Raw genomic sequence first — 27,749 nt, forward strand, 5'->3', positions numbered from 1 at the left:
CATTATCAATATATTTTATAAAAGGGCACAAAGAGGAACTTTCCCAAGAGCCAACAGTCAGTAAGGTGTGGAGCCAAAATCAAAACCAGGGCAGTCCAAGGAAAATGTGTGCCCACAAAGGCTTGCACATGAAGGTTCACAGCAGTTTTATTAATAGCCCAAACTGTTAACCCAAATACAGGTGACCCAACAAATATGGGATGGACTGCAAAGGGGCATGAGGAAAATGTTTCATCTCTTGATTGGGGTAATAGTTACACGGGGTGTAGACATTTATCAAAACACATCAAACTATGCACTTAAAACAGTTGTATTTTATAGTGGGTAAGCTATACCTAAATTAAGTTGGTTTGGCCAGGTACGGTGGCTCACACCTATAGTCCTAGCACTTTGGGAAGCCAAGGTGGGTGGATCATTTGAGGTCAGGAGTTCAAGGCCAGCCTGACCAACATGGCGAAACCCATCTCTACTACAAATATAAAAGTTAGCCAGGCATAGTGGCGAGAACCTGTAATTCCAGCTACTTAGGAGGCTGAGGCAGGAGAATCACTTGAACCCAGGAGGCAGAGCTTTAAGAAAAACAAACAAACAAAACCCACTTTTTTTTAGAGACGGGGTCTTGCTCTGTCACTCAGGGTAGAATGCAGTGGGGCAATTACAGCTCACTATAGCCTCAAACTCCTGGGCACAAGTGATCCTTTTGCCTCAGCCTCCCAAAGAGCTGGTACTACTGGCGTGTACCACCACATTCAGCTAACTTTTTTATTTTTTATAAAGATGAGGTCTTGCTATGTTGCCCAGGCTGATCTTAAACTCCTGGGCTCAAGTGATCCTCCTGCCTCTGCCTCCCAAGGTACTGGGATTACAGGTGGGAGCCACTGTGCCTTTACCAGTTAAGTTGATTTTTAAAAAATGGTCATTTAATGTCAGTCTTCCTGGGTACATGGCCTCCTAAGAGCCCCATCCACCTCTCTTCCTCCCTTTCTTCTGTTCACAGGGCCAGTACTTTGTGCTCATCAAGACCTTCAGCCGCCAGGTTCCAGCTTCCACCCTGCCCCAGCAGCTTCCGTGACACCGCCCTCCTCTACTAGCACCCTCACTCTGGTCCTGAAGTTCCTTGTACTCATCCCGTCGGGCTGGCTCACAAGCGGCCAGGCCCGAGACCCACATCTCCCTTCTTGGGCTGCAAAAAAAAGAAAGTACTTTAGGATCCATCATAAATTCACATTCTCAAACCTCAATCAGGTCCTCGTTGCACTTTGACTCCTTTATTGCTGTCTACAATTTGCGGATTCAAATCTCAACTCCCCTCAAACCTCCCTTTACACTCTCATCTTAGTCTCCAGTTGCCCAGAGTTGACACCCAATCTACTTAAACCCACAGATGCTATTGCTGTAGTGTCTTTACTACTTTTTCCTTCCTTTATCATCTCCCAGTCCCCATCCTGGTCAGTACCTGCACTTCCTCTAGCCAGACACTCAAAACAACCTTCAACCTCGTCCTTCTGGCAGCAGCGGTGGCAGCAGTAACAACTACTAACACCTTACTTGGAAGTGCTTCATCTGGATTATCCCACTTAACCCTTTATTATTTATCTCCGTTTTACAGATGAGCAAACTGCGGGGTACCATGTTTGAGTAGTTTGTTGAAGTAAATAATGCAGCTATCAAGTGGCAGAGCAGGTTGCAAACAAAGGTGCACCTCACTCTTTCCCCCTAGCCATCCACGCTGAGCTGCCAAATTAACTTTTCTGAAAGCCGATTGTGACATTACTTGCTCAAAACTTTTCAAGTGGCCGGGCGCGGTGGCTCAAGCCTGTAATCCCAGCACTTTGGGAGGTCGAGACGGGCGGATCACGAGGTCAGGAGATCGAGACCATCCTGGCTAACAGGGTGAAACCCCGTCTCTACTAAAAAAATACAAAAAACTAGCCGGGCGAGGTAGCGGTCGCCTGTAGTCCCAGCTACTTGGGAGGCTGAGGCAGGAGAATGGCGTGAACCCGGGAGGCGGAGCTTGCAGTGAGCTGAGATCCGGCCACTGCACTCCAGCCTGGGCGACAGAGCGAGACTTCGTCTCAAAAAAAAAAAAAACAAAAAAACTTTTCAAGTTTCCCAACATCTACCCATTTAAGTCTAGTTTTCTTTTCTTTTTCTTTTTTTTTTTGTGAGACAGAGTCTCACTCTGTCACCCAGGCTGAAGTGAAGTGGCATGATCATGGCTCACTGCAACCTCCACCTCCCAGGTTCAAGTGATCTTCCCACCTCAGCCTTCCTAGTAGCTGGACTACAGGCATATGCCACCACATCTGGCTAATTTTCCTATTTTTTGTAGACACAGGGTCTCACTATGTTGCCCAGGTTGGTCTTAAACTTCTTGGCTCAAGCAATCCTCCTGCCTTGGCTTCCCAAAGTGTTGGGATTACCAGCATAATCCACACCTGGCCTAAGTATAGTTTTCTTCTTCTTTTTTTTTGAGACAGTCTTGCTCTGCTGCCCAGGTTGGAGTGCAGTGGCGTGATCTTGGCTGCGTGATCTTGGCTCACTGCAAGCTCCAGCTCCCAGGTTCATGCCATTCTCCTGCCTCAGCCTCCCGAATGGCTAGGACTACAGGTGCCTGCCACCACACCTGGCTAATTTTTTTGTATTTTTACTTGAGACGGCGTTTCACTGTGTTAGGCAGGATGGTCTGGAACTCTTGACCTTATGATCCACTCGCCTCAGGCTCCCAAAGTGCTGGGATTACAGACGTGAGCCACCGCGCCCGGCCCTAAATATAGTTTGCTTGGCAGGGCATTAAGCTTTCCATATGCTAACTCAATCCAATTTTTCCAAGTGTTGCTTCCCAACTATCTACTCACCAGGCAAACAGTTCTCCATAAACCATATACATGCTGCCTCTGAATACTCATGCTGTTCAACCTGGAGGGCCCTTCATTTTCCCCTTCTGAACTCAAGCCCATCTCAGGTGCTCTCTGTTCCCCTCTTCCTCTGCATTCCCATCACCTTCGGTTGTAATTTCACTGGGTGGTTTAAACACAGTCCGTCTTGTGTTACTTATCCCTGTACTTGCCCATCCCCTCCTGACCATAAACTCCCTGTGGGCAGACAGTCTCTCCCACTTTGGGTCTCCACTGTGCTCCAGTTCAGACCTTGCCTTCAGTTCTGTTACTGACAGCAACATGAATATGCCTGCTCTAGACACTGTACCTTCTAAAGTCTCACACAACTTTCCCTGTTCATTCCCAACTCCATCCAGGGGACACATATTCTCACCCATAACTCATCATTCAAATAGGTCCCTGGCCAGCTGAGTGGCAGCCTTTTGAACACAGCCACCCCATCACGTGCACCTCCAACCTTTCACCCACTGTGTCAACCTTCTCTGAGTGACCAGCCACTGAGTCACAAACCACATTATCCCCTGGCAGCAGAAATGCCCATACATTAGTTTTCAAAGTTCCTTGAAAGCCACCAGGTATGCTGTACCTGCAATCTCCCAAGAGGCCTTTTCACAGCTCAAACAGATCCCAAGAATGGTCGGGTAAGTCCTTCCTGTTACCAATGATGGCTCTGAATTTCCAACACACCATAGGTCTCCATGCTCCTTCATGCTTCCTGGGTCTCAATCACTTCAAAACTCCTCAAACACTACCTATCCAAAGCAAACCACTTGGCAGGCCCCCAGACGGGACCTGTGAGACACAATCAAGGATAGGAAAACGCAGGCACGGAGCCATGACTGCTGACCCTTATAGAAAATGTGCCTTTTTTTCACCCAGGTTGGAGCGCAGTAGTGCAATCATAGCTCACCACAGCCTCAACTCAGGATCACGCAATCTTCCCGTTTCAGCCTCCTAAGTAGCAAGTAGCTGGGACTAGCAGCGTGCACCACCAGACCCATTTAATTTCCTTTTTTTTGTAGAGATGGGGTCTCGCTATATTGCCTAGGCTGATCTTGAACTCCTGGCCTCAAGTGATCCTCTTGCCTTAGCCTCCCAAAGTGCTGGGGTTACATGTGTGACCCACCATGCCTGGCGAAGATGTGGCTCTGGAACAATTTTCTAGGAGCCAGAAGTCTTTAGCAAGCTCTCACCTCCTACAACATCCCCTGTACTCCGACCCAACTTCTACATCCAAATTCAAAGGTCATTCTCTCCCCACGGCACCACCAGCTGCATTTTATACATCACCTAGGTTAAAGTGTGACACTAGGATCCTAATCAGATACTCTTTCTCCAGAAAGAGAAAAGCATAAATTAACTCCCACAAACATGTCAATTCAGGTAAATGGATGTCACCAGGCTTCATGACCCCAACCTCTGATGAAGTCAGTTCTGTTTATAACCAGACCAGAACCAACCCAGGTTATCTTGAGAGTTTCTCCTGCAGGAAGGGAGTTCTTTGCTCCACCTGGGAAGGAGCCTTCCCTGTTGACCACATTACCTGCAACCATATCACCTCCATCCCAGCCCATCCTGTTCTCCAGGCCCAGGAGTCCAGGCTGCCCCCAGCCAGCACCTTACCTTGTTCAGGCAAGGTCGGGGACGGCCTAGCGGTGCAGAGCGTGGCTGTGACCAGCACAGCCCAGAAGAGGAGGCACTTCCAGCTCCACATCCCAGTTCTGCACTTAGAGGTTGGTGACAAGTTTCCACACCTCCATGGATACTCCACCGTGAGCTCAATCCTCCTTTTCAAACTGACCCTGGGGAAAGAAAAAAAACCCCAAAAGTTAGGAGGGTCCAGGTAGGGGAGGGGCAAGGAGAAACAGAAGGTAAAGCATGCCACGTGGTGGCTGCTTAAAGCATGGACTTACTAAGGCGTTCAGAAGAAAACTGTGAATCTACCCCAACAATGATTAGATTATCAGTCCTGGCTGGGTGCGGTGGTGCATCCCGTAATCCCAGCACTTTGGGAGGCCAAGACAGGAGCATCACTTGAGGCCAGGAGTTTGAGACCAGCCTGGCCATGGTGAAACCCCATCTCTACTAAAAATACAAAAATTAGCTGGGCGTGGTGGTGCACACCTGTAAGAGGCTAAGACAGGAGAACTGCTTGAACTCAGGAGGCAGAGGTTGTAGTGAGCCGAGATAGCGACACTGCACTCCAGCCTAGGTGACAGAGTGAGACTCTGTCTCAAAAAATTAAAAAGGCCGGGCGCGGTGGCTCATGCCTGTAATCCCAGCACTTTGGGAGGCCGAGACGGGTGGATCACGAGGTCAGGAGATCGAGACCATCCTGGCTAACACGGTGAAACCCCGTCTCTACTAAAATACAAAAAAAAATTAGCCGGGCGTGGTGGCGGGCGCCTGTAGTCCCAGCTACTTGGGAGGTTGAGGCAGGAGAATGGCGTGAACCCTGGAGGCGGAGCTTGCAGTGAGCAGAGATCGTGCCACTGCACTCCAGCCTGGGTGACAGAGCGAGACTCTGTCTCAAAAAAAAAAAAAAAAAATTAAAAGGAAAATTTAAAAAAGACCACTCCATCTAGGGCCAACCAGTCCCTCTGGTGAGAAATAAGGGGCAATGAAGAATCATGGAACAAGCTAAGGACTAGCAAATGAAAGCCAAGTACAGAGATAACTAGTTAGTAGCTACTGGACTCCATGCTCAACTCCCTGACTTATGCAATGAAGCAGCTGAAATAAATGACCTCCTGGGTACTTTCTTTTTGTCTCTAAAATTGTATGAATCACATCCATAGTTCTACCAGCCTCTCTTGCAGAGGGAGCTACTTACAAAGAGCCTAAGAGTGTGGAGCCAGGAGGGATCCAGTTCTCCCTTGCTGGAAGGTGACAAGTGACGTCTGACAGATATGAGTCCAGAAGTTGCAGGGGGCAAAAGGTCCTAGGAGGTACCACTGCAGAATCAAGGGCTGTTGCAAGCACTGAGTCAAAGATGGCTCACACTGGCCCCAGTTAAAAGAACAGAATCTGCAGCCCTTTACCCTTCTCAGGTCTGGAGGGGTAAAATTTAAAACTCCCCAGGGTCTTAAAGAACAGATCATAGCTGTTAACATCCACCAAGTGACAAGACTTTCTGGGCACTGTCAGGGCTACGTGGGGGTGACCATCTCTATCTTCCAGGTGGCTTCTGTCCTAAATGCTCCAGGGAGCCATCCAAGTTATTCAGAGAATCTACTTCCCCGGAACATGCCCTAATGTGGTACTTCAGCCCTGCCTCCCCCGAGCCAGGCAGGGCCCCTTGCAAGTGAGTTAGTGCTGGCTGGCAGAAAAGCCCCTGGATTCTTGGCTTCATTCACATGTGCTTGGCCAGCGGGATACACATGCCACACCACTAGCTTGCTCCCAAGGCTTACTAAAATGTTTTAATGATTTCAAATCAAAAGAGAAGTAAACATTTCTCGAAATTTCATTTTTCTAAATTTACCAAAGGAATTAGAAAAGACAAAATGAGGCTGGGCGCGGTGGCTCACGCCTATAATCCCAGCACTTTGGGAGGCCAAGGCGGGCAGATCACGAGGTCAGGAGATCAAGACCACCCTGGCTAACACGGTGAAACCCCGTCTCTACTAAAAATACAAAAAATTAGCCAGGCGTGGCAGCAGGCGCCTGTAGTCCCAGCTGGTTGGGAGGCTGAGGCAGGTGAATGGCGTGAACCCGAGAGGCGGAGCTTGCAGTGAGCTGAGATAGCACCACTGCACTCCAGCCTGGGCGACTGAGGGAGACTCTGTCTCAAAAAAAAAAAAAAAAAGACAAAATGAAATGAATACTGAACACCCACTGTGTACCACGGATGCCCTAAGAAGAACTAATTTAGAACTATAAAACTTCATTTATTCCTCACTATAAATTTATGGGGGATAAGTTTCATTATTTCTTTTAAGCAATGGAGAAACTGAGGCTCAAAGAGGTTAAGTACTTTACCCAAGGAAATGTAGCTAGCATGTAACAGTGACTCAAAGTTTTTGGATATTAAAGGACATGGTGGGAGGAAGTAAATAAGGGACTGATCAAGCCTAACTCCATCTGATGCAAACTCAATTTCTCCAAACCAAGTAGATACAGGCAAATCCAAGGTAACTCTGGTAACAAAAGAGCCTTGATTGTGGCCGGGCGCGGTGGCTCAAGCCTGTAATCCCAGCACTTTGGGAGGCCGAGACGGGCGGATCACGAGGTCAGGAGATCGAGACCATCCTGGCTAACACGGTGAAACCCCCGTCTCTACTAAAAAATACAAAAAACTAGCCGGGCAAGGTGACGGGTGCCTGTAGTCCCAGCTACTCCGGAGGCTGAGGCAGGAGAATGGCATAAACCCGGGAGGCAGAGCTTGCAGTGAGCTGAGATCCGGCCACTGCACTCCAGCCTGGGCGACAGAGCGAGACTCCGTCTCAAAAAAAAAAAAAAAAGAGCCTTGATTTGCAGTTCCGTTGGTCAAAAGACCCTTGTGCCAGGGTGTGGTGGCTCACACCTATAATCCCAGGACTTTGGAAGGCTGAGGCGGGTTATCACCTGAGGTCGGGAGTTAAGACCAGACTGGCCAACATGGTGAAATTCCTCATCTACTGAATCTACAAAAATTAGCTGGGCGTGGTGGTGCACACCTGTAATCTCAGCTACTCAGGAGGCTAAGGCATGAGAATTGCTTGAATCTGAGAATTGCTTGAATCCGGGAGGTGGAGGTTGCAGTGAGCTGAGATTGTGTCACTGCACTCCAGCCTGGGTGACAGAGTGAGATCCTGTCTCAAAACCAACTAACTAAAAGAAAGACCCTTGGAAGCAGACCACAGATGGGCCATCTAGAACACTGCATGGGGCACATTCCCAGATCCGGGATAGAAGCAGTGCTTGCCAGAGGATACCCCTAAACCCATATTCCACATCTCACTACATCCCAAAGATATACCTGATGCAGGCCTGTCACCCAGAAATGCATACCTGACCAAGAAAACCCAGGTCCCATGGTAAATGCCAGAGTACTGAAAAAGTTCTCAGGTTCCAACGGGGAAGAGTGATGTCATGCTGAGATGGTTAAGCTTGCTTGGACTTGGTCACTCTGCCCCCAGAAAAACCTGCCGCCTCCTCCCAGGTGTGGGCTGGCTGCAGACCGCCCTCTCTCAGCTCCCTGGTCAATGCACTGCAAATTCATCTGCCAGCTTCCCTCTTGTTCTTTCCCAAAAAAGGTGCAAAAAGTCTCTTCCTCTCCTACCCCTCTGGCCCTCAAGTTTGACATCTGTAAAACAAGGATGTTAAGAAAACCTGGCCTCCTGGCACCAACTCCTGGAATTAAGAAGTGAGCATACACCCCATGCCACCCGCCTGCAAAAAACACAGTGACAGGCCACTAGTCCACATGCTGTCTGGACCCTGTCACCTCCTCCTTCACCTCAGTTTCTCATTCTACTAATTAATGAAATTTTCCAATCCCTTAGGAACAGTTTCCTTCCTTCACTGCTTGACAGATGTGACCTGCAGCCTTGCAGATGTACACAGCAGCTTCCTCCAAGACCCTGCAGCTGGTTCCCCCCGCCCTGCCTCTCCAATATCAGCCAGGCTCCCGGGATTCACGCCTGCATGCAGAGGTCCTCGGTGGGGAGGAGAGAAGGGGCAGATCGCAGTTTCCCACTCGTCGGAAGGGGCTGAATTACTTGCCCTGCCTCCATCACAGGTGGTTATGAAGGCTGAACGGGCTGCATGGGTGAAAGTGCCTGCTGTCTTCTCACTGGAGTACTGATCCAACATAAAGGGTGGACAGTGTCTGGTGAGACAGCAGGGGCTGGATGGACCACCATGACCTTGCAGCTCTCCCACTTCTAAGAGAAAAGCCTTCTGTGAACGTCAGATCTCCTTGTCCAAAAATTATGTAAGGAAAACTATCTGACGAATTCATGGCCAAGTCTTTTTATTCTTTCTGAGACGGAGTGTTGCTCTATCACCCAAGCTAGAGTGCCGTGGCACGATCTCGACTCACTACAACCTCCATCCCCCAGACTCAAGTGATCCTTCCAAGCAGCTGGGCTAAGTTGCTGTATGTTTTTTAAAAATGGGGTCTCACCGGCTGGGCACGGTGGCTCAAGCCTGTAATCCCAGCACTTTGGGAGGCCGAGACAGGTGGATCACGAGGTCAGGAGATCGAGACCATCCTGACTAACACGGTGAAACCCCGTCTCTACTAAAAAATACAAAAAAAAAAACCTAGCCGGGCAAGGTGGCAGGCGCCTGTAGTCCCAGCTACTTGGGAGGCTGAGCCAGGAAAATGGCGGCATGAACCCGGGAGGCGGAGCTTGCAGTGAGCTGAGATCTGGCCACTGCACTCCAGCCTGGGCGACAGAGTGAGACTTCGTCTCAAAAAAAAATAATAAATAAAAATAAAAATGGGGTCTCACCATGTTGCCCATACTGGTAATGAACTCCTGAGCTCAAGATATCCACCCACCTTGGCCTCCCAAAGTGCGGGGATTACACGCATGAGCCACCACGCCCAGCCTGAGTCTTTTCATTCTTGTCCGCTGGAGACAGCATAAATTCATGCTCTTCCATTTGAGATCCTGCCACCCTGGGACAGTCACTTAACCGTTCTAAGCCTCAGTTTCCCACTTAGAGGAAGCTACATCACAGGTGATTACGAGGCTCAAATGGTTGGTGTGGGAAGTATGTATTTGTATTTCACATATAATATTAAGATATTTATAATTCTCATTGTGTAGTGCTTTGAGTCACTCCTTGATAGCACTCTCAAGAGATTTGGTAATTGGCAGCAGGAGGACAGGAACTTCCAACCTTTCCAAAGGCATTTCTCACTCCCCATCTTCATGTCTTATATTCTAGACCCCACACGGTGGCCACTGCACACTTGAAATGTGGCTGGTGCTAACAGATATGCTAGAAGTAAAAAGTATACACCACATCTTAAAAACTTGTTATGAAAAAAATGTAAAGTATCTCATCAATAATTTCTATATTTGATTACATGTTGAAATGATAATATTTTGGAAATACAGTTAAATAAATTATTAAAATCTAAACAAGTTAATTAAAAAACAAATTTGGGCCAGGCGCGGTGGCTCACGCCTGTAATCCCAGCACTTTGGAAGGCTGTGGTGGGCAAATCACGAGGTCAAGAGGTTGACACCATCCCGGTCAACATGGTGAAACCCCATCTCTACTCAAAATACAAAAATTAGCTGGGTGTGGTGGCACGCGCCTGTAGTCCCAGCTACTCGGGAGGCTGAGGCAGCAGAATCGCTGGACCCAGGAGGCAGAGGTTGCAGTGAGCAGAGATTGCGCCACTGTACTCCAGCCTGGCAACAGAGCAAGACTCCGTCTCAAAAAAAAAAAAAAAAAATTACCTGTTTCTTTCTTTTAACTTAATTTCCAATGTGGCTTCTAGAAAATCTGAAAGTACACATAGCTCATGTTATAATGTTGTATTTCTTTCTTCCTTTCTTCTGCCTCCCAAGTAGCTGGGATTACAGACATGAGCCACCAAGCCTGGCTAATTTTTTATTTTTGAGACAGGGTTTCACCATGTTGGCCACGCTGGTCTTTAACTCCTGACCTCAGGTGATCCACCCGTCTTGGCCTCCCAAAAGGCTGGGATTACAGGCATGAGCCACTGTGCCTGGCTTTGTTTTTTTTTTTTTTTTAAACAGGGTCTTCCTCTGTCCCCCAAGCGGGAGTGCAATGGTGCAATCACAGCTTCTTGCAGCCTCTGCCTCCTAGGCTCAAGTGATCCTCCCACCTCAGCCTTCTGAACAGCTGGGACTACCAGAAAACATGAGCACACTCATCTAATTTGTGTATTTTTTGGTAGAGACAGGGTCTCACCATGTTGCCCAGGCTCATCTCCATCTCATGGGCTCAAGCAATCCGCCTGCCTTGGCCTCCCAAAGTACTGGGATTATAGGCATGAGCCACTTCGCCCAACTGTTCATGTTCTATTTCCTTTTTTTTTTTTTTTTTGAGACAGAGTCTCGCTCAGTCGCCCAGGCTGGAGTGCAGTGGCGCGATCTCGGCTCGCTGCAAGCTCCACCTCCCAGGTTCACGCCATTCTCCTGCCTCAGCCTCCCAACCAGCTGGGACTATAGGCGCCTGCCGCCATGCCCAGCTAATTTTTTGTATTTTTAGTAGAGACGGGGTTTCACCGTGTTAGCCAGGATGTTCTCGATCTCCTGACCTCGTGATCCGCCCGCCTTGGCCTCCCAAAGTGCTGGAATTACAGGCTTGAGCCACCGCGCACTGCCTCATGTTCTATTTCTATAGGGCACCACAGCTCAAAGCAACCTCCATGCCTCTGTGCAAGACTTTCTTCTTTGTCCTTCCTTGTTCTGCAACAGGCCAGGCCTTCCCTTTTCTCTGAACCCCACCTTAAGAAGCTGTCTCTTCCATAAGACTTTCTTGGGCCTTCTAGCTGGAGGATTTCATTCCTCCAAATTCGCAAACCACATTACTAGCCCCTCTCACATGGTGCTTAGGTCATATTATATGATTGTTATTTATGTTCTTCATTCTCTTCTCTCCCCATGAAACTGCAGGCTCCTTCAGAGCAGGGTCTGTGCCTCCCTAACCTTTGCTAACACCCTCTGCACCCAGTATGTACACAGGAGATGCCAACATGTTTGTTAACTGGATGAGTAAGTGAATGAAGGAAAAAACAGAGCTGATGAAAAGAAACTGATACAGATACTGATACTCCTCCAGAAAAAGAGGCTGAGAATATCAGAGAGAAGCAACTAGCTAGTATCCCTTGTTAACCAGCCAAACTCTAGTCCAAAGAGTACCGAGAAAATTTCTGGACAACTTGGTTCTTCAGAATTAAGGAAGTAATGCCAAAACATTATTCCCTTCAGATGGGAATAAGACTTATTTCTTCCCCAAAGTGAGCATTCTCTATTCACATGTTGAGAGGGCAGGGGGCAAGTACTTAATAAATATATGGAGAAAATTACTCAGCTCAGCTTGCAAAATTTTAGTTGGTCCAAGAGAAATGCTTATTTTTTGAGTCTCTGTTAAAAAAAAAAAGTGTCTACATGTCCTTGGAAGTAAAAGACATATAAAAAATTAGCAATAAGCGGCCAGGCACGGTGGCTCACACCTGTAATCCCAGCATCTTGGGAGGCCGAAGCCAGCGGATCACTTGAGGTCAGGAGTTCAAGACCAGCCTGGCCAACACAACTGCTGCACGTAATCTAGAAGACAGGATGTACTATGAGTGGAACCCCACCAAATTCTTGGGATAGTTCATCCAGGTGAGTGCTATTAAATGGGAGAGAGGGCCCTAAACATGGTTTCTTTCATTGCAAGAGAAAGAGAAATGGTGGTGAGGAGGGAATTTCTGTTTAAAGTAGATGCAACCTTAGGGGGAAAAACAAATATTCTAGCCCAAGTCTGACATTTCATCCTCTCTGGAAACACCAGAATCTTCTCTAAAGCTCTGCATCTGGACTCCCACCAGTCCCTGGTGCGTTCAGGCCTTTTACAAAGCTCTGGGGAAAACAAATGCAAGACACAAATTTCCCAGGAGGAAATTAAATTCATCAAGTGATGTGAGGCCCTTTCAGAATAAGACATTTGAATCAATTCTAACGCCTTTTCCTCCAGCAGCAACAGGCTCAAACTTTGCTAGGATGTTCTGTAACTAACAGCCATTTTGACAAAAGACACTTTAGAAACGGAGGCAAGAAAAAAGCCTTTGGAGAAACTGGCTGCTAAACCCCCAAGTTCACACCAGCAAATCTCCCATTTTAGGAGTCTTGTTTCAGGTCAATATTGAAAACAAAGAGCACACCACTAAAAGCAAAACCCATGGATTTTCCTTGGTTTCTAAGGCTTGAGTCTGCCTACCCAGTGTTCAATTCAATTTTCTTGCCCTCTGGAGTCCACCAGGAATAAAGCTAGCCCAGCCTGAGGGATGCACCAACGTATCTAATCCTCTGCCCCTAGGGAGTGGGGGTGACTTCGCCATTTCTTTCTGAGCCTTTGCTTCCCTGGCTATCACAGGGCCACCTAATGGAACTTTCTAACATCCTCCATGGCCAGAGGTCAAGGAAAAGAAGCACCCTAAGATTGTTCAAGTGGTGCCCACTCTGGCCCGAATCCGTCTTGGGAAAAATACCTGGAAAATGAGCATTTCTGCAGGCATGTTTGGAAAAGCAGGCAGTGAAGTCCAAGTGGCTCTCAATCTGGATGAACCTCACTAAAAAGCTGACACTCAGCTATGACTAAGAGTAAATGCAACAGATATTTCCAGGAGCTCGTCACTGATGCAGTTCATAACCCTCCCAGCTGGAGTCAGGCCCCAGCAGCCTCCGGGTCCCCAAACACCCTGCACTCGGAGGGTCAGGGGCAGCCCCGCAGCTTCTCCTAATCCACTGGGGGTAGGATATGTAAACAAGTCATTAGGGAGGCAGGCCCTCGGTACAGACGGGACGGCAATAGCAGAGGCTGCTGAACCTCAGTCACCGAGAGGAAGGTGGATGACCCGGGCGTGGGGGTGATTAACCAGACCAAGGCGCGTCCCACGGGGCCCTGCTACTTCGCTTTTAAACAAGCCTCAGGGAGGAAACCGGGAGCCCGGGCCAAGGGAGGAAAATGGCCACTTTCTGCTAAACAGTCTCAAGGCTAGATAGTATTCCAAAAAAAGCCCTGGTCCGGAGGTGCAAAGGGTAGGGCACATCTGCGGAGGAAACAGTTACCTTAATTACCACGTCTAGAGAAAGTGCGATTTCATTACAGCCTCCAAAACTACCGCCCAAAGAAGGAAACCAGAGAAGTGTTTTCAATTTGAAAGAGGCTGGAAAGAAGAGGGTGAGAGAGACCGACTCTCTCCACCCTCCCGCAACTTTGGACCACAAGGCGCTTTCCTGCCTCAAAGACTATTACCAAACACAACTGGACAATCCAACCCCCCACTTTCAAACCTATAGCCGTTACTTAAACGGTAAAACGCCCCACTTTAGTTTCCGGGGGATGCGGCCCAAATCAGTCCTTAAAAACACACAGAGAGCGCCTCTGGCAGCAGTCGCCCACGCCCCCGGCCCTGCGCACCGGGCTCGCTCCGGGAGGGGCGCGTGACGCCACTGAGGGGCGGCCGAAAGGGGACCGCGGGCTCCGGGCAGGGCAGGCGCTCTCGCAGCTCCAGCTATAACACAAGGGAGAGAAAGCAACGCTTTGGTTCCAGAAACGTCCATCGTCAAGGCCAGTTCTGGCCAGACGCACAGCCAAAGAGCCCCCCTAGTCTAGCGGATGAAACGTTCGCGAATGCCACCCCCTAAAACCTTGGACCCATCTCCCAAGATGCTTCTTTTCTGCGCAATCCAGAAAGCACCCCGACCGCCGCCACCCACCAGCAGCGGCGAATAACTAACTTAGTGAGATCTTAGATAACTCAGGATCCAAGGGAACTTTCTTTTCTCAACGTCGCATCTCCAAGTCTCCAGAATGTTAAGGAGGGAGGTGGTCAAGACAAGTTGAAGAATCCGAGTTTTAATTTGGGGGAGGGGAGGAAGAGGGAAGTTAATAATGCGGCTGCGGTGTACCCGTGTGGGGTGAAACGGAACCAGATGCGGCTGTTACATCTGGAAAATGGGGGTGGGGGAGGGCTGGGGGAGAAAGACATCGTGGTAATGTTTTTCAAACGGGTTGATAGCTTCTGGGACCAGAACAAGAAACACGCTTCACACCCCCGCCCCCCCGCCCCCCCCACCACCAAAAAAAGTGTCTGGCTGCTTCATAGGGGGGGTGTGTTCTATATGAACCCCATCTACAAGGTTCACAAATTCCTCTGCAAACATGGGTCGCAGCCTCCCTTTTCTCCCAACCCCAAACATAACGGGAGGGGAAGCGGGGTGCAGAGGGGTCTGGGCCAGAGAAGCCTACGCTCGCTGCCGAGTGAACCGCACCGGACAAAAACCTCATCCCTTCCCCCACCTCCAGGAACCAGATTGGGACGGAACGGCCCTCCCGCCCCCGTCCCACACCTCGGCTTAACGACTGTGGGTCGTCCTCCCGTTCCCCAAACTTCCGACCCTTTCGGAGACCGTCCAAGTCATAAGCTCACCCCTTCTGGAAAGCGGAGTCGTTTTTCGCTCTCAGCTCAAGCAGATTCAGCCATTTGGTGACGACACCTCCTTAAAGCCTATTCCAAGAGAAGCTAACCTAGCCCTCCACGTCCTCTGCAGTTCATTCCCTACCCCATCCGCCCACAACCCGAACCCCAGGTTTTCCCAGGGGTGGAAAAAGACTGAGGAATGTCCTGAATTTTTAGCGTTGAACCCAAAGCTACCTGCTGAATTGGGGGTGAATCCCCAAAAGAAGACCAAAAAGAGATGGAGTGGAATGCAACACACACGCAACACACACACAACACACACACAACGCACCCCACCTCGTCGCCCACTCCCGCCCTCCTCCCCAGTCCAGGAAACCGCGGGCCTCGCCGCCTTCGCCCCGGGCCTGTCCTTCCCAGGACTCACCGAGGAGCCGCCGCCGCCTCGCCAGCTCCCGAGCGCGAGTTGGCGGAAAAGTTGGGCAGCGGGAAGAGCAGCGGGACGAGCGTAGGGAGGGGTGCAGAAGAAGACGCGGGCAGAGGGAAGGGAGGAGAGACCCAACGGGGGCGCGGATCGCCCGAGAGGGAGCCGGGAGGTGGAGGCGGCGGGCGGCGAGCGTAGGGAAGCGCCGGTCCCGGCTGGGCTGCGGCGGGCAAAGCGCGCAGCCGGGAGGCTCCGGCGCCGGGGGCCAAACCCACCCCGGATCCGGGGACGCCGCGACTCTTACCTCGCTCGGCGTGGAGGTTCCGCCTCGGGAGAGTCCGCCGTGGCTTGCGCGAGCGGGCGTGTGCCCGCGTCCCCGGCTCCGGCCCGCCGCCCCCGGGCTCTGTTCGGGTCCTGGCGGGGTCGCGAGAGCTCCGCGGCCGGCGCTCGACTCCCGGCGGCGCTCGGTGCTCGGCGCCTCCAGCCCGGGCGGGAACAATGGAGCCGAAGCTGGTGCCCCGGAGGCGGGGCGGGGGGAGGGCTCCCGTCCGCCGCCCGGGGTCTCCAGACCTTGTGCCCCTCTTCTCCAGAACGCGGCGGCGGCGTCTCACGCTCCTTGCAGACCGGGCTCCATCGCTCCGCGGAGGCCCCGGCGCCGCGGCGTGCCCGACTGCAGCACGGGTACCGTGCGCCCTGTGGGGCGCCCCGAGCTCGGACCGGAGAAAAGTCCTCGGGTTCCGCGGCTTTTCGAGCAGCTGCGCGCTCGCGGCCCGGGAAGGCGAGGTCGCCGCAATGCGCTACGCGGAGTCTCGGTCCCGTCCGGACGTGGCCCTGCTGCCGGCACAGCCCGGGTTCCTCCGCGCCCTGCGGCTGCACCGGCGTCCCGGCTCCCGCTCACTGCCGCCCGCCGCCGAGGACGCCGCGCCTGTGGCCGAAAGAGCGCTCCGAGCGCTGTGCGCTGGCGAGGCGCGAGGGCTCGCCCTCTCACTCCCACCGGCGCTGGTCCCTCCTCCGCCTCCGCCCCCTGCCGCTGCCTGCTGGGCCTTGTAGTTCCCCAGCCGCGGCCCCAGAGGAGGGGGAGCGGGCCGAGCGGGCCGAGGTGTCCGGCGCTCTGCTCTTCTCTTCCTGCGGCCTGGTCTCCTTTGGCGCTTGCGCCCCTGCATCTGAGCGCGTCCCAGAGGGCGCCGGAATGTCAGGCCCTAGACATAGCAGCAGTTTGGGGGGTGGGGGACAGGTGAAGAGACGCCGCAGCCTTGAGGTTGTACCTGGTAGCGTGGACTTTGGAGTCTGTGCACCTTGGGGAATGATTTTCGCGTTCTAAATCTTGGTTTTCCCATCTGTGAAAGGGGGATAATAGTGCTTTTTCGTATAGAGTCTAGAGGTCAACGAGGGCCTGGTGCATAGTTAACACTTAGTAAATACAAGCTGGTTTTATTATGAGAAGGTCAGCCCCTCCTCAAACCCTTCCATTGGATCTCAGTTTTCCCCAGCCACATAATTTAGGTTTTGTGCGCCACCGGGAACTGGACCCTGTAAATTCTACAGCAATGTTTTTGGTCTCCAGAAGTCTCCAGCCTGAAGTGAACGTCTAGGAAGCAAAGAGTAAGTGGGAGTTGAGGGGAGAGGTGTGGTTGGTTTGGAAATTAATCACAGCCCACTCAGAACACCCTCCAGTACTATGGAACCCAGGAAAGTGGCTAAATGCTTCCCCCTGAGTCTTGCCGCGGAGTGGTATAATGTAGTGGTTTCCTAATCCAGATGGACACGGGTCCTCTAGGGAACGTCTGAAAAATACAAATTCATGGACCTGCTCAGACATGAGGAATCAGGCTGTCCCAAGAAGAAGCCAAGAGCCTGTATTTTTTCCAAGTCTCCGTGGGGCCTGTGATGTGAGAGTCCAGGCTGAGGCCACCGGTGGGGTGGGAAGTAGCAGCACTAGGTCTGAAGGATTCCCCCTTTCTGTCCATCATTTATGAAATTTGATGTAGGACAAATCATGTATCTGATAAAATCAAAACAGCAGTATCAGTTGATACTCCTTCACAAGATGATCATAAGAATCAAATAAAATAATAGCTCTCAGTGGACCAAAAATACTACACAAATAGAAGTCACTATGTAAGTTAGTGGCAGGGCCTGTTCCCTCACCATCACCCACCTCATCCCCAAAACTTGTAGAAGTTTGAATACTGAATGAGTTACCCCCACCCAATTCCTCACCCACCCCACCCACGCCTCCCTGGCTAATTTAAGAAAAGAGTGGGGGGGGGGCGGTGGCTCACACCTGTAATCCCAGCACTTTGGGAGGCCGAGGCAGGTGGATCACGAGGTCAGGAGATGAGACTATCCTTGCCAACAAGGTGAAACCCCGCCTCTACTAAAATACAAAAAAATTAGCCAGGCATGGTGGCGCTTGCCTGTAATCCCAGCTACTGGGGAGGCTGAGGCAGGGGAATCGCTTGAACCCGGGAGGCGGAGGTTGCAGTGAGCCGAGATCGTGCCACTGTACCCCAGCCTGGCAACAGAGCAAGACTCCGTCTCAAAGAAAAGAAAAAAAAAGAAAAAAGAAAAGGGTCCTCGCGTTATTTTTCTAATCCACCAGTAGGTGACAGACTAGTGGCCAACACAGTGTTATTCACATAGTAGACACTCATGAAATTCCTTGACTGGCCAAAGAGCAAATATTCAATAAGTATTTGTTGAACTCGGCCGGGCGCGGTGGCTCAATCCTGTAATCCCAGCACTTTGGGAGGCCGAGACGGGCGGATCACAAGGACAGGAGATCGAGACCACCCTGGCTAATACGGTGAAACCCCGTCTCTACTAAAGAATACAAAAAACTAGCCGGGTGACGAGGCGGGCGCCTGTAGTCCCAGCTACTTGGGAGGCGGAGGCAGGAGAATGGCGTAAACCCGGGAGGCGGAGCTTGCAGTGAGCTGAGATCCGGCCACCGCACTCCAGCCTGGGCTACAGAGCCAGACTCCGTCTCAAAAAAAAAAAAAAAAAAAAAAAAGTATTTGTTGAACAAATGAATAAATAAACAACTAAATTACAACTCACACCTGTAATCCCAGCACCTTGGGTGGCCAAAGCAGGAGGATCACTTGAAGCCAGAAGTTCAAGACCAGACCAAGACCAGACTGGGAAACAAAGTGAGCCCTTGTCTCTACAAAATATTTTAAAAAATTAGCTGGAGGTGGAGGCTCAAGGAGGAGGATGGCTTGAGCCTAGGAGTTTGAGGCTGCAGTGAGCTATAATCAGCCACTACACTCCAGCCTGGGTGACAGAGTAAGACCCTGTCTCAAAACAAAATAATATAAAACAAAAAGTGAGAAACAAGAACTCATATCTTTGTTGAATAAATGAACTTCAGCCACTGTTTATAGGGTTTTCCCCTACAAGCCACCATTTAACCCTTCAGCTCCTGGTCAGGTTTGGTTTATACTCCTAAATAAGCTGCCCACCCATTAGGCCTCCTGCATTTTAATTAATACTCATCACAGGCTTGTAAGACCAAACTCACACCCTACCCCCAAGAGGCCTTCCCTGCCCATCCCAGCTTTGTCAGTCCCTGGATCACCTGCTCAATTTCTGACTATCCACTGAGTTGATACTAACCATAGCTTTGTTAGTGGTTTTCCTTACTCTGCTTTCTTTCTAACTGGGTTCTAAACTGCTTTAGGGCAAGGATCTCATCTAAAGCATCTGAACAATTCCACTCAGGAGGTTTTCCATGTATATTTGTCATTGATGGACTTGCTAAGCATAACCCACCTGGCTTACCAGAGGAGGAAATACAATTTGAGGAAATATGATTGGGAAAACAAGCCATGAAAAAAATCCAGCATTTAATGTTAACACCCAGCTACTATTTTTCTACTTCGTTCCTAAAGGAGTGTGTATTGCCCTTCCTCTCTGTAATTCTTCTCAAACAAGGTTTTTGTTTTTGTTTTTGTTTTTTTTTCTGAGATGGAGTCTTGCTCTTTTCACCCAGGCTGGGGTACAATGGCATGATCTCAGCTCACTCAGCTCACCTCCGCCTCTTGGCTCAAGCGACTCTCCTGCCTCAGCCTCCTGAGTAGCTGAGATTACAGACGCCTGCCACCACGCCCAGCTGATTTTTGTATTTTTAGTAGAGACAGGGTTTCACCATGTTGGCCAGGCTGGTCTCGAACTCCTGACCTCAGGTAATCTGCCCACCTTGGCCTCCCAAAGTGCTTGGATTACAGGCATGAGCCTGGCCCAGAACAAGGGGTTTTAAATCAAGCCCCTTTTTCTTTTTTTTTTTTTGAGGCGGAGTCTCGCTCTGTCTCCCGGACTGGAGTGCAGTGGCCAGATCTCAGCTCACTGCAAGCTCCGCCTCCCGGGTTTACGCCATTCTCCTGCCTCAGCCTCCCGAGTAGCTGGGACTACAGGCGCCCGCCACCTCGCCCAGCTAGTTTTTGTATTTTTAGTAGAGACGGGGTTTCACCGTGTTAGCCAGGATGGTCTCGATCTCCTGACCTCGTGATCCACCCGTCTCGGCCTCCCAAAGTGCTGGGATTACAGGCTTGAGCCACCGCGCCCGGCCTCAAGCCCCTTTTTCTTATGATTTAGAACCATTGTAGGAGTATATTGAACCTCAAAGAAAAGGCTAAAGAATACGTTCTTGATTTAAACAGAAAGAGAATGATCTAAATGCTTGTTTGGTGTTGAGGGACATGGGCCTGCTGCTGAAAAATCCTCTGTAGATTCATTAAGAAGCCAAAATGAAAGCAAGTGGCCAACTTGCCAGGGTTCCCTCCTCCACTTCTCAGGGAAAGAGCTGATGGCAGCTGAACAGAGAAGGTGAGAAACTCAGCGAAGGCATGGGCTGTCCACACACTGCAGACATGCTTCTGAATAATTGAGAGTTGGCTGCTTTTATCCTTCCAGCCCACCTCCCCTTCTGTCCCACTCCTGTACCCCTCCCCCTTTCTGAAACGCAGCCCTCCCATTTCTGGAAGGGCCCCAGGCCAGTAGAGGGAGAGTGTCCCTAGGGCAGCCCTGAGCTGATCCAGGCAATGGAGGTCAGACGGCAGCTCTGCCTGTCTCTGTCCTGCCCGAGGCCTCCTGGCACCTTGCCTCCCCATACAGAAATGTAATCTTCCCTCTGAGATAACAAAGAGCTGGGAGGGTCAGGGAGGATTTGTCGGCCCTTTGCCCTGCCAGCTAGATGTCTAAGGGGAGACAAAGGCCCTCATGCTGGAGGGCCTGATAACCAGTTGGGGGCCTGTTGCCTCCCACATCTGTGGGAGGAGGAGACCACTGCTGAATGAAACGAAGGGAAACGGAGCTCTCCCCAAAGCCCCGCCAGCTCTCTTTGTTTGGGAACACTGTAGGAAATCCCTGTTCCTCCAGTTACTTGTGTCCTCAGAGTTTTCCCTGGTAGAAGGGAGCTCCTCTTCCCCTCTCCCCACATTCCTTCTGCCCCAGGGCTCCCCTGCTCTGTCTGGGTTCAGTTATTTTAGGGCTCAGCTGTGCCTACCAGGGGTGATCACCCCACTACTCTGGGGTCAATACTGCAGAATTAACACCTCTCTGTTAAGGAAGAAGTCAGGTAAAGTAAGTGCCATTGACATGGGGCAAGGTTGCAGAACTTCCACCCCAGGCTTCAAGAGTCCCCAGGATGTGGTGAGAGCTAGCAGAGTCTCTACTCCGAGAGCTGGTTGCAGAAGGGGTTTTGGGAGGAGGGAACTGTCTGGGTTTTTCCCTACAAAGTGGATCGTTCACAGGTCCTGGGAGCAGGTGGGCAGCCAAGCCTTTTGCCCCAGGCCCCTGGAGTTATGGAGCAACAGTCACCATCTGGCCACCATTTGGTGACCCCTGTCTGTTCCCAGAGCAGCTTCAGTGTGTCAGGGAAGGGAGGGTCTTGTTTGGCTTGGTATTTTTGTAAATACATTCACTCTCTTCTGCCAATTTGGAGTGAGAAAGGGAGCTGCATGGCAGCTCAGCTCTGTCTGGCCTGAATGCCACATCTATTCATGGAGCCTTGGGGTGCCAGGGAGCACTTCTTGTGTGTCAGGCGCTGTGCCGGGCACAGTGGATCCAAAGATGAGAGAGATGAGGGCACAGCCTGGGGGACCTCACTTGTCTTGCGGCGGAGACCAAACATGACATGTAGTGCCCCCCAGGGGCATCTGCAGGGGGCTGCAAGAGGAGAGATCAGGAAGGAAGAAGACTCAGGGGAAGCGATGCCTGAATCTTGAAAGATGACAACATGAAAATCCACAAACTAATCTGGGATGGCTGAGGAAAGCAAGCCTGGAGAGTATGTGTTGAGGTGTGGGGGTGGGAGGTAGACAGTTAGTAGTCATTGAAGCATTGAATTATTTTGCCCTGAAGGGATGAACTTAGTCTCTGGGGTCAAACAGTTTTGAGCATGGGTCCTGATTCCGCCACTTATTGCTAGCTGTGTGATCTTGGGCAAGCTAGTTAGCTACACTGCATTTGCTCAATGGTGAAATGAAGATAACAATGGTAACTGTTCTTCCCAGGACTGTTGAAAGGATTAAATGAGAAAATGCATGTAATGCACTTGGCAAAGCGTCCAGCACATTGTAAATGCTCAATAAATGGTAGTCATTGTTGTCATTATTATTATTATTTTTTTAGCCCAGGAACTTTCCTTTGATGGAAGACACCTTCTGGAGCCTGCATATCTTTGTGGCTTTTTTTTTTTTTTGAGATAGGGTTCATCACTCTGTTCCCCAGGCTGGAGTGCAGTGGCATGATCTTGACTTACTGCAGCCTCGACCTCCTGGGCTCAAGCAATCCTTCCACTTCAGCCTCCCAAGTAGCTGGTAGTACGGGCATGCACCACCATGCCCAGCTGGTTTTTGAATTTTTTTGTGGAGGTGGTAGTCTCCTTATGTTGCCCAGGCTGGTCTTGAACTCCTGGGCTCAAGCCATTTACTCGCCTCAGCCTCCCAAAGTGCAGGGATTGCAGGTGTGAGCCACTGTACCCAGTCTTCTTTGTGGCTTTACTATGTATTTACCATCTCTACCCCCACTTCTACCCCAGATTCTCTGTTCCCCAATACCAGCTGCAGAAAAGGATATATTTTCACCCTCATCTCCCTCTTCCTTGATGTACCCCAAGATAAACAGCCCTTTTTGTTATAGGTTTTACTGTGAAATAAGAGAAAAACGACAAGAACACATATGGGGAATCTAAGGGGGCCTATAAAACCTCAGCGAATCCTTCCAGCTATGGTCACTGGTCTAGAATTGTGACTCCCTTCAGAACACTAACTGCAAAAAAGCTGGTCTTTTGTCCTCTGTGTTTCTTCAGGGTTCTCCAAAGGCTCTTCTCTTTCTGACACAGACTTGTAAACCCTCTCCCAGTTAAAGCCACTCATCCAAAGGCTGGGATCTGGAGAGGTGACAGAGGAGACAGTGGCAGAACAGTGAACAATTTGCATTTCTGAGAACCCCCCTCCACCCCCAGGAGTGAAGGACCCAGTTCCTTAGGCTTTGCCCTGCCTGGGGACAAAGATCAAAGTTTCAGGGTTAGACTGAGATACTTGAGGATTCAACTTTGAAGTGGATTCCATCCAAGGATATGCTAATTAAGTTGCAACTGACTTCTCCTGGGTTGTTAAGAACCTTTGGTGATATTGGGCTGGGTAGGGTCAGAGAGGAAGAGAATTTAAAAATAGACGGTGTTCTCCCATTCAGGTTAAATTTCCCCATAACTGAATTTTATTATTCTGTCAAAACAAAACAAAATAGTTAACCAAATTTTTAATAGTGGTTTTCTTTGGGAATGTGATTATAAGAGGCTTATACTTTGGTTTAGTTTGTTTTTTGAGCCAGGCTCTATTTTTTTGAGCCACCTCTCTCTGTTGCCTAGGTTGGAGTGATGTGATCACAGCTCACTGAATCCTTGAACTTCTTGGCTCAAGTGATCCTCCTGCCCCAGCCTCCCAAGTAGCTGGGACTACAGGTCCATGCCATTATGGCTGGCCAATTTTACAATTTTTAATTTTTTGTAGAGACAGAGTTTAGTTATGTTGCCCAGGCTGGTCTTGAACTCCTGAGCTCAAGTGATTTTCCCACCTTGGCCTCCCAAAGTTCTAGGATTACAGGTATGAGCCACTGTGCCTGGCCCTTTTTTTTTTTTTTTTTTTTTGAGACGGAGTCTCGCTCTGTCGCCCAGGCTGGAGTGCAGTGGCCGGATCTCAGCTCACTGCAAGCTCCGCCTCCGGGTTCACGCCATTCTCCCGCCTCAGCCTCCGAGTAGCTGGGACTACAGGCGCCCGCCACCGCGCCCGGCTAGTTTTTGTATTTTTAGTAGAGACGGGGTTTCACCGTATTAGCCAGGAGGGTCTCGATCTCCTGACCTCGTGATCCGCCCGCCTCGGCCTCCCAAAGTGCTGGGATTACAGGCTTGAGCCACCGCGCCCGGCCCCATTTTTTATGTACCTTTAAATTGTTTGACTTTTTTGAGAGGAGTTTTTTTTTTTTTTTTTTTTTTTTTTGAGGCGGAGTCTCGCTCTGTTGCCCGGACTGGAGTGCAGTGGCCAGATCTCAGCTCACTGCAAGCTCCGCCTCCCGGGTTTACACCATTCTCCTGCCTCAGCCTCCCGAGGAGCTGGGACTACAGGCGCCCGCCACCTCGCCCGGCTAGTTTTTGTATTTTTAGTAGAGACGGGGTTTCACCGTGTTAGCCAGGATGGTCTCGATCTCCTGACCTCGTGATCCGCCCGTCTCGGCCTCCCAAAGTGCTGGGATTACAGGCTTGAGCCACCGCGCCCGGCCGAGAGGAGTTTTTTTTTATAGGCCTGTCCATGTGGTTGAGGAGGTTGTGTCCTGGGCTGGAATCCTATACACTACTGCCCGGCTGCCTCTGCCTAGAGGAAGTGGCCTTCTTCCAGCGTGTTCCAAGGCACCCTGGCCCTGATCGTGTACTGGTTTTCTAATAAGCAAAACATAATAATAATAATGGTGACTGGTTTTTTTTTTTGAGGCAGATTTTCGCTCTTGTTGCCCAATCTGGGATACAATGGCGCCATCTCAGCTCACTGCAACCTCTGCCTCCTGGGTTCAAGCAATTCTTCTGCTTCAGCCTCCAGAATAGCTGGGATTACAGGCTCGTGCCACCACGCCCAGCTAACTTTTGTATTTTTAGTAGAAACGGGGGGTGGTGTGTGCCGGTATCGCGCCATTGTACTCCGGCCTGGGTGACAAGAGTGAGACTCCAGCTCAAAAAAAAAAAAAAAAAAAAAAAAGAAGCCTTCTTAGTCATCAAAAGAGAAAGAGGGATAACGTGAAAGCTGATCTCCTGATATCCCGGATGACTGAAGAATAGTTTGGGTTCTGGAAGGGCTGGAGATGCCTCTGACTGCCTATCTTCACCGAAGCCTGGTTTTCTCCATGCCACTGAGTGCAGAGAACTTGCAGGGCACCTTTATGAGGCCTGCCCAGCCCAGGAGAAGCCAGGCATACCGCGACAGTGCCCTGCAGCCAATATAGGGTTTTGGTTAACAGATGAGGGGGGTCTGTAGGTATCTCTTTGCTGAATCAGCTGGGATGGATTTCTCAGGCCTATCTAGAAAGTAATCTGCATGGGTGTTAAATCCCCTTAGTTCTTCCGGGATGTTTCTTGCTAAGGCTAGATAGAGGCCAAGTATTTGCGGCTGTGTTCCTAACACCGCTTGTCTGGTTCTGATAGGTTTCCAAGCATGTGAGCTTATTTTCTGAGAGATATACAGACAGACCTTGTTTGATGGTGCTTTGCTTTTTTTGAGACAGAGTCTTGCTCTGTCGCCCAGGCTGGAATACAGTGGCATGATCTTGGCTCTGCAGCCTCCAGCTCCTGGATTCAAGCAATTCTTCTGCCTCAGCCTCCCGAGTAGCTGGGACTACAGGCACGTGCCACCATGCCTGGCTAATTTTTAGTAGAAACGGGGTTTCACCATATTGGCCAGGCTGGTCTTGAACTCCTGACCTTGTAATCCACTCGCCTCAGCCTCCCAAAGTGCTGGGATTACAGGTTTGAGCCACCGCATCCGCCAGTGCTTTGCTTAATTGTACTTCCCAATTAGTGCGATTTTTAAGCATGGAAAGTTTGTGGCAACCCTGTGTCAAGCAGGGCCATCGGCACCATTTTTCCAGCAGAGTGTGCTCACTTCATGTCTTTGGGTCACATTTTGGTAATTTTTGCAAAATTTCACACTTTCTCATTATTATTATATCTGTCATGGTGATCTATGATCAGTGATCTTTTCATTATTGTCATTGTTTTGCGGCACCATGAATCATACTCATATAAAACAGTGAACCGAATCAATAAATATGTGTTGCAACTGCCCTACTGACTGGCTGACCCCCACCCCTCCCTTTCCTTGGACCTGCCTATTCCTTGAGATACCACAATATTGAAATTAGGTCAATTAATAATCCTACAATGGCTCCTAAGTGTTCAAGTGAAAGGAAGAATTCCATGTTTTTCACTTTAAATCCAAAGCTAGAAATGATTAAGCTTAGTGAGGAAGGCATGTTAAAAACTGAGCTAGGCCCAGACCCAGGTCTCTTGTGCCAAATGGTTAGTCGAGTTGTGAATGCAGAGGAAAAGTGTTTTTGTGTTTTTTTTTTTTGAGATGGAGTCTCGGTCTGTCCCCAGTCTGAAGTGCAGCTGTGCTATCTCAGCTCACTGCAATGTCCATCTCCCAGGTTCAAGTGATTCTCCCACCTCAGCCTCCTGAGAGTAGCTGGGATTACAGGCATGTGCCATCACACCCAACTACTTTTTGTATTTTTAATAGAGATAGGGTTTTGCCATGTTGGCCAGACTGGTCTTGAACTCCTGACCTCAGGTGATCTGCCTGCCTCGGCCTCCCAAAGAGCTGGGATTACAGATGTAAGCTACCACACCCAGCCAAAAGTTCTTTAAAACATTAAAAATGATGCTGGGTGCGGTGACTCACGTCTGTAATCCCAGCACTTTGGGAGGCCGAGGTGGGTGGATCACGAGGTCAGGAGTTCGAGTCCAGCCTGGCCAACATAGTGAAACTGTCTACTAAAAAAACAAAAATTGGCTGAGTGTGGTGGCACGCCCCTGTAGTCCCAGCTACTCTGGAGGCTGAGGCGGGAGAACTGCTTGAATCCGGGAGGCAGAGGTTGCAATGAGCTGAGACCATGCCATTGCACTTCAGCCTGGGTGACAGAGCGAGACTCTGTCTCAAAAAAAAAAAAAAGTGCTGCTCCAGTGAACATATGAATGATACAAAAGCAAAACAGCATTATTACGAATATGGAGAAAGTTTGGGTGATCTGGATAGAAGATCAAACCAGCCATAACATTCCCTTAAGCCAAAGCCTAATCCAGAGCAATGCCCTAACTCTCCTCAATTCTATGAAGGCTGAGGGTGGTGAGGAAGCAGTGAAAGAACAGCTGGAAACTAGCAGAGGCTGTTTCAACTTAAGGAAACAAGCCATCTCCATATCATAAAGGTGCAAGGTGAAGCAGCAAGTGCTGATGTGGAAGCTGCAGCAAGTCATCCAGAAGATCTAGCTAAGATCATAGATTTTTTTTTTTTTTTTTTTGAGACGGAGTCTCGCTCTGTCGCCCAGGCTGGAGTGCAGTGGCCGGATCTCAGCTCACGGCAAGCTCCGCCTCCCTGGTTTTACGCCATTCTCCTGCCTCAGCCTCCTGAGTAGCTGGGACTACAGGCGCCCGCCACGTCGCCCGGCTAGTTTTTTGTATTTTTTAGTAAAAACGGGGTTTCACCGTGTTAGCCAGGATGGTCTCGATCTCCTGACCTCGTGATCCGCCCGCCTCGGCCTCCCAAAGTGCTGGGATTACAGGCTTGAGCCACCGCGCCCGGCCGATCATAGATTTTTTAATGTAGATAAAACAGCCTTCTACTGGAAGAAGATGTAATCTAGGACTTTTCTAGCTATAGATAAGTCAATGTCTGGCTTCAGAACTTCAAAGGACAGGCTGACTCTTGTTAGGAGGTAATGCAGCTGGTGACTTTAAGTCGAAGCCAGTGTTCATTTACCATTTCAAAAATCCTATTGCTGTTAGAAGTTATGCTAAATCTACTCTGCTTGTGTTCAGTAAATGGCATAACAAAGCCTGAATGACAGCACATCTGTTTACAGCATGGTTTACTGAATTTTTGTTTGTTTGTTTGTTTGTTTTTTGAGTAGGAGTCTCGCTCTGTCACCAGGCTGGAGTGCAGTGGTGTGATCTCAGCTCATTGCAACCTCCGACTCCCAGGTTCAAGCCTCAGCCTCCTGAGTAGATGGGATTACAGGCACGCACCACCACACCCAGCTAATTTTTGTATTTTTAGTG

General features: G+C 50.0%; 1 protein-coding gene across 16 annotated transcripts in view; it reads right to left on the reverse strand.

The window, feature by feature from the left end:
* Positions 1-16,381, reverse strand: part of FGFR1 (fibroblast growth factor receptor 1) — a 62,381-nt gene extending 46,000 nt beyond the window's left edge. For 6 of the 16 annotated variants that reach the window (XM_033231155.1, XM_033231240.1, XM_033231246.1 and 3 more), the window contains exons 1-2: positions 15,729-15,860; positions 4,524-4,702 (exon numbers count right to left, since the gene is read on the reverse strand). In XM_033231155.1, the coding sequence (XP_033087046.1) occupies positions 4,524-4,614 (91 nt within the window). In that variant the 5' untranslated portion in view covers positions 4,615-4,702; positions 15,729-15,860. Of the gene's footprint in view, positions 1-4,523; positions 4,703-5,733; positions 5,865-15,012; positions 15,071-15,427; positions 15,656-15,728 lie in introns of those variants that run through there. The other 10 variants (XM_033231223.1, XM_033231204.1, XM_033231178.1 and 7 more) reach the window with 7 other exon arrangements.
* Positions 16,382-27,749: the final 11,368 nt, after the last annotated feature.

This window comes from Trachypithecus francoisi, unplaced genomic scaffold (assembly GCF_009764315.1).
Source record: "Trachypithecus francoisi isolate TF-2019V2 unplaced genomic scaffold, Tfra_2.0 Contig01440, whole genome shotgun sequence".
Lineage (NCBI taxonomy): Eukaryota > Metazoa > Chordata > Mammalia > Primates > Cercopithecidae > Trachypithecus > Trachypithecus francoisi.